Source organism: Neopelma chrysocephalum, unplaced genomic scaffold (assembly GCF_003984885.1).
Source record: "Neopelma chrysocephalum unplaced genomic scaffold, ASM398488v2 Primary Assembly neopelma1_118, whole genome shotgun sequence".
NCBI classification, from domain to species: Eukaryota; Metazoa; Chordata; class Aves; order Passeriformes; family Pipridae; genus Neopelma; species Neopelma chrysocephalum.
The window spans coordinates 22,358-31,652 of record NW_020897780.1 but is presented as its reverse complement, the minus strand read 5'-3'; the positions used below and the strand labels follow the sequence as shown (position 1 = coordinate 31,652).

The window sequence follows — 9,295 nt, the reverse complement described above, 5'->3', positions numbered from 1 at the left end:
GGGGGCTGCAGGCAGGCGGTGGGTGAGTCTCTGTGGGATGTCAGGGGATATTTTGGGGTGATGGAGGTGGGTGCATGGAGGGGCTCTGCTGGGTGCCAGGGACCTCCCCGCTGTGCCCTGGTGCCCCCCAGCCGGGCATGGCCCCCCCCCACTGCGACCCACGGCAGACCCTTGGGATCCTTTGGGATCCGGTGAGCCCATGTGGGATCTGCTGTGGTCCCGCACGGCTCTGACCCCACGGCTGGGGGGGATCCAGTGTGGCTGGCATGGAATCCAGTGGGGTCTGTTGGGGGATCCAGCATGACCAGCATGGGATCCGGCTCCCAACAGGATCGCGTGGGATGATCTCTGGGGAACCCTCGTGGGATCCAGCACGAGCAGCCTGGGATCTGGTGCCCGAGGTGATCTCTTTGTGGGCTGTCAGACCCCAGAGCGGGATCCGCAGGCAGATCCCCTGCAATCCCGCGTGGGATCCAGTGCCGGGAGGAGGCCCGGGCGTTGCCCAGCGCCCGAGCAGATCCGCTGTGATCCGGTGGCGGGAGCACAATCCCGGTGGGAGCCCCAGGCAGATCCACCGTGCCCCGGGCTGGGATCCAGCGGCCGTAGCTCAGTCCAGAGGGAGCCGGTGCCCCACACAGCTCCACAACCCCCCGGCGCGGGATCCGGCGGCCCAGCAGATCCCCCGGATCCATCGGCGACGGAGCCCCGGGAGCGATGCGGCCGTGGCCGGGTGGGGCTGGGGGGCTCAGGGACACCCCTGGTCCCGGCGTCCGGTGCCCACCTTCTCCTGCAGCTTCTCCATCTCCTCTTTGTGTGCCAGCTCCGACTCCTCCAGCACCCGCCGCTGCGCCGTCTCCTTCTTCAGGAACTCAATCTCCCTGCGGGAATCAGTGCGTGGGTGCACGGCCCCCCCCCCGGCCCTGGGGATACCCCAGGGAGGGGGACCAGGGCAGGGGGATCCTGGGACACCCAGCTCAGTGGGATGATGGTGCCCAGGGGTCTTCCAGGGGATGGGCCGTGCCCAGGGAATGAGGGATGCACATGAGCCCCAGGGATCATGGAATCATCAAGTCATGGAATAGCTGGGGTTGGAAGGGATCTTAAAAATGATCTTATCCCACTCCCTGCTGTGGCAGGGACACCTTCCACTAGACCAGGTCACTCCAAGCCCTGTCCAACCTGGCCTTGTGGATCCATGTCACAGGGAAGGTTCCTGCACAGGGAATGGTCCATGCCAAGAGAACAAAGGGTGCCCAGGAAGGATTTGGTGCCCCAGGGATGAGTCTCTGTCAAGAGGAAGGTTCCTTCAAAGGGCACGATCCATGATCAGGATGGAGCTGTTTCCCCAGGGAGGAGTCCCTGTCCAGTGGAATGTCCCTGCCCAGGGACGGGGGTGCCCAGGAAGGATCTGGTGCCCCAAGGGATGTATTTCTGCCCAAGGGATGTTAAGTTCCCTGGGGACAAAGGGGGCCCCCCATGAGGGGGTCAGAGCCCCACAAGAGGGTCCACACCAAGGCGTGATCTGTGCCCACGTTATGTGGCTGTGCCCAGGGACAGGGGGTGCCAGGGAAGGATCTGGTTCCTGGAGGACAGATCCATGGCCAGGGGACGACTCAGCCCAATGGCACGGACTGTGCCCAGAGATCAGGGATGCCCAGGGAGGGCCTGGTTCCTGGGGGTCAGGTCCATGCCCAGGGGATGGCCCAGCCCAATGTTCCCAGGGACCAGGGGTGCCCGGGGAGGGGTCAGTTCCCAGGGGACGGGTCCATGCCCAGGTGGACACGGGGTGCCTGGGGGAGGACGGGTGGGGGGTGGGTGCTGCCCTCACTTCTGCTGGTACTCCTTGATGAGCCGCTTGGCCTTGCTGTACTTGCGCTCCAGGGTCTGGTACTGGGCCTGGGTCTCCTTGAGGTGCTCGTCCACAGCCTGGCACAGGTTCTGGGCCTCCATCCAGTACCCTTCCAGCTTCTCCATCCGCTCCTTGTTCTCCTCCACGCTCTGCTCCAGCTGGGCCTTCTCAGCCCGCCAGCGTGCCTTCTCCTGCTCCAGGCACTGCAGCTGGGGGTGGCACAGCATGGCACAGTCAGGGAATGGGATATGGCACGGCATGGCACAGTCAGGGAATGGGATATGGCACAGCATGGCACAGTCAGGGAGCGGGATATGGCACAGCATGGCAGAGTTGGGGAACAAGCATTGCAAAGCATGGGACAGCATGGCACAACCAGGGAGTGAGCAGATGTGACAAGGCACAGCACAGCATAGCTTGGCATGGCATGTCACAGCATGACCAGGGAGCAGGCACGGTATGGCACGGCACAGCCACGTGGTGTGGCATGGCATGGCATGGCACAAACAGGGAACAGGCATGACATGGCACAGCCAGGTGACAGGCAGAACACGGCACAGCACGTGCAGGGCAGGGGTGGGGATGTGAGGAATTCGGAGAGGATGGTGGAGATGGAGATCCAGGGGTGCCAGGGGAGATGTCAGGGTGTCCCCCCACTCCTGGGCAGCCGGGACCCCCAGACCCCCACTTACCTTCCTCTTGAGCTGCTGGATCTCGGCCTCGGTGACGGCGTGTTTGATCTGGAGCTGTGGGAGGAGCCGGTGTGGGCACGAGGTGGGCACACATGTGTGGGCAGCCCCCTCTCCCCCGGCTTCCCCCCAGCCCCTCCTCACCTCCTTGAACTTGTGCACCAGCTTCTCGGGGTCCATCTCCACGGGGGACAGCGTGTCCTCGTTCTCGGCCAGCTCGAACACCTCGATGGCCATCTCCCCGCCGGGGAACATGGGGCTCATCTCCTCCTCCTCGTCCGTGGCATATTCACCCGTCTGGGGAGGGCACAGGGCACCATTGGCATCCCCACCTGGGGAAACGGTGTTACCGGCCCCATATGGGGCAGGGGGACCCTGGGGGGGTGGGCATTGTCCCCTCACCTCCTCGTCATCCTCGGTGTACTGAGTGTAGCGCTGCTCGATCATCTCCCGCTGCCACCGCTCCTGCTCCAGTGTCTGCTGGATCAGCTGTGCCACCTCGCTCTGCTCCCCCGGCTTCTCCCGCCCGATCAGGAACCTGGGGGGCAGCGGGGGGTCAGCAGGGACAGGGGGGCCTGGCCGCAGGGGGACAGGGTGGGGGACACAGCTGAGGGACATCCCTGCAGTCCTCCTGGGAGTGGTGGGTTTAGGGGGTGTCGTGGGGGCTGGGGAGGAGCTGGGGGCGTTTTGGGGGGTGCTCGGGTGGCACAGGCAGTGGGCATGAGGAGGGAGTGGTATTTATGAGGGGGAGTGGTATTTTGGGGGACAGCCCAGCCTGGGGACCGGCTATGGGGCAGGGACCACAGGGGTCTCAGCAGAGATTCCGGGGGTCTCCCAGCCCCTCAAGCCCCCCAGCCCCGGGTCCTACCGGACGCGGCCCTTGGTGTTCCTGAGGACGGAGGCGGCGAAGCTCTGGGTCACTCCCACCAGGCTGGTGCCATCCACCTCCACAATCAGATCGTTCACCTGGATCCTGGGGACAAGGGGACCGTCACAACGGGGCCACCCCTCGCCCACCTCCCCTACTGCAGGGAACAGCTGGATCATCATCTGCTCCCACCCCAGAGAACATCTGGATCATCATCTGCTCCTATCTGGGAACACCTGGATCATCTGCCTTCTCCTATCATGGGAACGCCTGGACCATGTCCCTGCTCCCACCCTGGGAAACATCTGGACCATCTGCCTGCTCCCATCCTGGAAACACCTGGACCATTTCCCTGCTCCCACCCCAGGGAGCACCTGGACCATCTGCCTCCTCCTACACCAGGGAACATCTGGATCATGACCCTGCTCCCACCCCGGGAATGTCTGGATCATCATCTGCTCCCACCCAGGGAACACCTGGATCATCATCTGCTCCCAGCCTGGGAACACCTGGATCATCATCTACTCCCACCCCAGGGAACATCTGGACCATCTCCCTGATCCCGGGGAACACCTGAACCGTGTCCCTGCTCCCACCCCCATGCCAGGAGCAGCCATACAGGTGGGCAGTCCCCCCAGCCCATACCTGCCATCCCGGTGGGCCGCCCCTCCTTCCGTCACTGTCTTGACGAAGATTCCCAGTTTCTCCAGGCCCATGTCGGCCCCCGCTCCCATCCCGATGATGCTGATCCCCAACCCTTCGGAGTCTGTGGGGACAGACAGACGTGTCCTGGCAGGGCAGCCACGGCCACCCAACACCACGGAGTCACCTCCAAGGTGCCACAGGGGCCCTGGGGTGTGGGATGGGGTGAGGACCCACCTTTCTCCAGCTCCACAGGGAAGAGGTCGAGTCTCTCCACCCTTTTCTCCAGCTCGTACTCGGCCGAGGCGGCCATGGGGTCGACGTCCTCATTGCGGCGGTCGTAGTCCTCGTTGGAGTAAGTGCTGAACACCTGGTGGGAACAGGGAGCTGCTCAGCCAGGTGGGAAAACACCAGGGACACCCACGGCAATGGGAATCTCTGGGTGGGAGAGCCCCAGGCATGGGCAGGGCAGGGAGCCTGTAAGACACCAGAGAATCCCCCTCCCCACATCGTGTCATGGAGCGAGGGGGAGATGAGGAACGACAAAGGGTTTGGAGGTGGCTCTGGGAGAGGAGATGGTGCCTGCACCACATGGAAGGATGGATGGATGGAAGGATGGATGGATAGATGGATGAAAAGGTGGATGGATGGATGAAAAGGTGAATGGATGGATGGATGGATGGACGTATGGAATGGCAGATGGATGGGTGGATGAATGGATGGATGAAGGATGGATGGATGGATGGAAGAATGACTAGAAAAAAGGAAGGAAGGAAGGAAGGATAGGTGGAAGAATGGATGGATGAAATGAAGGACTAATAGAAGGATGGGGCACCTCAAATCCCTGGGGATGTTGACTCCTCTCATGAGGCACCCCAAACCCTCCTGTGTTGAATCCTCAGGGACACTGACCCTTGTTGTGGGGCATCTGTTCACCCTCCCGTGCCAAATCCCTGGGGACACTGACCCCCACCATGGGGCACCCCTAAACCCTCCCTGGCCGAGGCTGGATGTGACTCCAGGATGTTGTCCCCAGCCTGGAGCTGGAGGGAGTGGGTGCCATGTCCACTGGGGGCTGCTGGGGAGGGGCTGGCAGAGGCTGGGCCTGGCAGATGTCCCAGGAGGGGCCCTGGCCCCTCGATGCCGCCAGAGCGAGTGGATTAGGGATAACACCGTGGTGATAAAGCCTGGACACAAAGGGTATTAGGGATGAGTGTCAGGGGACAAAGCCCAGTGACACCCACAGAAGGGCAGGACCCACATGGGTGGCCCCCAGGGGTGACAGGGAGGAGCAGGGCAGGAGACGTGCCAATGTCCCCCTGTCCATATGAGGTCCCTGGGGGGCTGTGGGCACATGTCCCCACTCACCCTGCTGTGCCTCCCACCCCCAGGTCCTGGGGGATTTGGGATGTGGGGGGGCCTGGAGTAGATTCCAAGGGAGAAGCAGCCGAAGCCAAGGGAAGGGGCTGGTGGTGTGTGCCCCCAGCGCTGGGCTGGGGGGGGACCCCAATGTCTCCAAGCCCTACAGCGGGTTTGGGGGACTCAGCATCACCCTTATACCTGGGCAGGGACCTGGATTCCACTCTCCACCCACCCCCACACGTGGGACCCCACCCCCGAGGTAGGTAAAAGCAAGAGGTTAAAGGCTGTGCTGGGGTGAGCAGAGCACCCCAAAAACACATCCATGGCCAGGGCACCATTCCCAGGGCTGGGTTGGCTGGTTCCCACAGGACCAAGACTCCCTGCAACGTGCAGCCACCCCAGCACATGGCCACCACTGCCCCCTGCCCAGGCCACGGTGCTCCCTGTCCCCCTGTCCCCCTGTCCCAGGTGGGGCCACCCACCCGCTCTGACTCAGAGCCAGAATATAGGCCGGGGCTCTAAAAATAACCCGGCTCCGGCACAAAGCAACCGCTGCTCCCGCAGTCGGGGGGATCCGTGCGGGAGAGAACACCCCAAAATAGCTGCACGGCCCCTTTAGCCCCCCCTTCACTGGGGGAGCATCCCAGGTAGGGATCCCAAACCCTGCCAGGATCCCCGGTGGGGAGTGGGGGGTGCTCGGGCGATGCCGCCCACCCGGCCACGCTGCCACGGCACTTCCCCTTCCTCCACTTCCCGAAACGGCTCTGGGCACCGGGCTGGGCACACGAGGGGGGGCACAACCCCCCCAGAGCCACCTTGTCCTAGGGGACCCCCCGGTCTGGGAGGAGTCCTGGCACCGAGGGACACCCAGGACCAAGGGTGGCACAGCCCCAGCACCCAGCACCTCGTACACGGATATTTCAGGCAACCCCTCCCAAAATATGGAGTGGGTCTTGGCCTGTCCCGGGCACGATGGGGGGGTTGGCACTGGGGGCTGTGGACAGTCCGCCCCAGTGGGTACCTGACCCCACCACACCAGCCCCGGGGGGACCCTTGTTGGCAGGGGGTCTCCACCATGCCCGGGCTTGGCCCTTCGTTAGCCAGCTTGTTAGCCAGGCCCAGGCCCAGCTTCCCCCAGTGTAAAGGCATGGTCAGGAGGGATGCCCTGTCCTTGGAGGGCACAGGGCAGGGGGGCAGAGATCTGCACCCCATTTCTCTGTCCCCTCCAAAGGGGTGATTTTGTGGGGGTCCCATACACCTATCTGGGCTGCCCCTCACCCTGGGGTGCCCTTCATCTTAGGGTACCCCTCATCTTGGGCTGCTTGCCCACCTGGGCCCACTTGGGTACAGCCAGGGTACCCCTCACCCTGGGTACTCTTCATCCTGGGTTTCTCTCACCCTGGGGTGCCCCTCACCCTGGGTACCCGTCCCCTGGGTACCTGTCACCCTGGTTACCCCTCACCCCGGGTACCTGTCACCCTGGGTACCCCTCACCCTGGGGTACCTCTCACCCCAGGTTCCCTTCCTCCCCAGCCGCCCCCCACTCCCAGCCAGTCTCACCTGGATGGGCGCCGTGCTGAACTGGATCTTGCGGTTGGGGACGGGCTCCTCTTCCTCGGACAGCCCAGGGATCTCCACACAGCCCGACTCGGGTTCGTACAGCCCTTCGGCCTCCTCCTCCTCCTCCAGCCCGCTGCCCCCCGAGTCCTCCCCGAGCCCGCTGTAGGCACTTATGTCCACCAGGTCCGCCTCAGAGAAGTCCTCCTTCTTGGCCTCCTCGTAGCCATCGCCCTCCTCCGCCCGCTCGCCCTTGACGCCCTCCTCGCCCGCGGCCACCCCGGCGCCCCCATCCAGCCGTGGGGTGGTCGCCACCGGACCCTCGTCCCCCTTGGCCAGTTGAGGCACGGGTGGCACCGCTTCGCCCGCCGCCGCCGCCTCCTCCTCCTCATCCTCGCCCTCTCCGCTCTCCTCCACCTCCACCGGCTTGATCTTGCAGACCTCCTGCACCCGTGGGGCGGCCGGTTCCTTCTCCGCGGGCCTCACGCTTTTGCTCGGCGCCTTCTCCTCCTCGGGTGGCCGTGCGCGGGTTGGGGCAGGGTGCCCATCGCCCTGGCGCCCGGCCTCGGCGCCCGGCGCGAAGACCCGCGGCCGCTTGCCCACCACCTTGGCGTTGAGCGGCGCTCCCGCCCTGCCCTGCGCCTTGTGCAGGTTGTTCCGGAGATCGGCCTTCTCGAAGACGGCGCTGAGCTGGCTGACCGTAGGCGACACGGCGTCGGCGTCCAGCTTGTCCAGGGACTCGGTGCTGCCGTTGAACCTCACCACCACGTCCAGCTTGCGGTCCTGGAAGCCGGCGCGCTCCTTGCGGAGCAGCAGCTTGGTGGTGGTGGCCTTCTCCTGCGGGCTCCTCTCGAAGATCTTGCGGGTCTCCTGCAGCTTGGAGAAGGGCTTGTCGGGCTTGGAGTCAAAGCGGCTGACCCGCTCCGAGACGCTGGTGCCCAGCTTGAGGAGGCTGCCCTGGTCCACGGTCTCGCTGAGGCTGCCGGCGCGGGGCAAGGAGAGGCGCACCGGCTTCTCCTTGGCCTTGGCCAGGTCGCAGGCACCCTCGGGGCCGGGCGCCGTCCCCATCTGCAGGAACATGTTCTTGATCCGGTGGACGTTGGAGCCATACTTCTTGCCCCGGCTCTTCTTGCCGTCCTCGCCGCCGTCGGCCTCCTTTGTGGGCGCCAGGGCCTGGATGGTGGCCTCGTAGGCGTTCCGGTGCGGGGACGCGCTCCGCAGCCCCCCGCCGCCCGCCGCCCCGCCGGAGGAGGGGGAACCCCCCCCGGCGGCCGCCCCTCCGCCTGCCTCCGTCCTCAGCATGGCTCCGCCGCCGCTCCCCGCAGCATCGCTCGCCGCCGCCGCCCCCGCCGAGCCCCCCGCTCACGCCGCGGCCCCTCGCCGGCTACAGCGGCATCGGGGAGGGCGAGGATGCTACCGGGGGGGGCCGCCGCCGGCACACCTGCACCGGCCGGCTGCCAGGCCCCGTCAGGCCATGTCCATCCTCGGCGGGGCCCCCCCGCCCGCCCTGCTCCGCCACGGCCCTTCTTCCTTCCTCCCTTCTCCTCCTCCTCTTCCCCTTTCTCTGTGGCTGGTGATGGAGCCGCCGCTGCCTGCGCGCTCTGCCCGCCCCGCTGCCCGCAGAGCCCTCTGGGTCTTAGCAGCGCTCTCTCGCTCTTCCTCTTCCTCGGCGCCGCGCTTCGGCCTCAGCGCCGCCGCCGCCTCAGCCCGGCCATGGGGACCCCCCACCGCCCCCGCCCCAAAGCCCCCTCTCCCCCTACGGTCCCCTCCCCGCACCCGCCCGGGGGTCCCCTCCCTGCGGCGCGTCCCCCCCCCCCCATCCGCGCTGTGCAGTGTGGGTCCCCCCCCGCGGCGCCCCCGCCCCCCCCCCCGCCCCCCCCCCCCCCTGGCTCTCTTCTTCCGCTCCTGTCCCCCCCCCCCCCCCCCCAGTTTTGTCCCCATGGCCCCCGGGCTGGTCCCCGTGTCCCATCGGTCCTGTCCCTGTACCCCCAGTTCTGTATTCACACCCCGTGGATCTTCCCCTACATGCACTCCCACCCTGTCCCCACATCTCCCCCCATCCTGCCCCCATATCCCCCGAGATTGCCCCTATGTCCCCCCGAGTTTGTCCCTGTATCCCCCCATCGTGTCCTCGTATCCCCCCCAAGTTTATACCCACAACCTCCCCAAGTTCGTACCTACATCCCTCCATCTGATCTCTGTGTCCCCCCAAATTTCTATCCACGTTCCCCCACCCTGTCCCTGTGCCTTTCCTGGGTCTGTCCCTGTGTCCTCCTGCTCCTCTCCCTGTGTCCCCTCAGCTTTATCCACATGTCCCCCTCATCCCCC

At 65.6% G+C, this 9,295-nt stretch overlaps 2 protein-coding genes across 3 annotated transcripts in view; both read right to left on the bottom strand.

Annotated features, from left to right (window-relative positions):
• The window catches only part of SAMD14 (sterile alpha motif domain containing 14), a 6,409-nt gene extending 5,717 nt beyond the window's left edge, over window positions 1–692 (bottom strand). Inside the window, exon 1 of the mRNA XM_027697122.1 lies at window positions 427–692. Coding sequence (XP_027552923.1) covers window positions 427–692 — 266 coding nt within the window. The remainder of the gene's footprint in view (window positions 1–426) is intronic.
• PPP1R9B (protein phosphatase 1 regulatory subunit 9B) lies at window positions 7–8,710 on the bottom strand. 2 transcript variants are annotated; one of them, XM_027697070.1, is made up of 9 exons: window positions 6,971–8,708; window positions 4,286–4,418; window positions 4,052–4,172; window positions 3,407–3,511; window positions 2,941–3,076; window positions 2,683–2,835; window positions 2,542–2,595; window positions 1,829–2,058; window positions 7–878 (listed from the first exon to the last, which is right to left on the bottom strand). In XM_027697070.1, exons 1-9 carry the CDS (start codon window positions 8,267–8,269, stop codon window positions 746–748), a joined length of 2,364 nt encoding a protein of 787 aa, XP_027552871.1. In that variant the 5' UTR covers window positions 8,270–8,708; the 3' UTR covers window positions 7–745. The 2 variants fall into 2 exon arrangements, with proteins under 2 accessions (XP_027552871.1, XP_027552870.1); XM_027697069.1 differs by having other exon boundaries at window positions 2,683–3,076; window positions 6,971–8,710.
• Window positions 8,711–9,295: the final 585 nt, after the last annotated feature.

What these genes read in the sequence shown, in the direction of transcription:
- PPP1R9B (XM_027697069.1), bottom strand. Translation starts at nt 8,269, where the DNA reads ATGCTGAGGACGGAGGCAGGCGGAGGGGCGGCCGCCGGGGGGGGTTCC. An exon ending in TGGTGCACAAGTTCAAGGAG is followed by an intron (nt 2,596 to 2,682) that starts GTGAGGAGGGGC and finishes CTCCTCCCACAG; the next exon opens with CTCCAGATCAAACACGCCGT. An exon ending in TCCAGCAGCTCAAGAGGAAG is followed by an intron (nt 2,059 to 2,541) that starts GTAAGTGGGGGT and finishes TGCCACCCCCAG; the next exon opens with CTGCAGTGCCTGGAGCAGGA.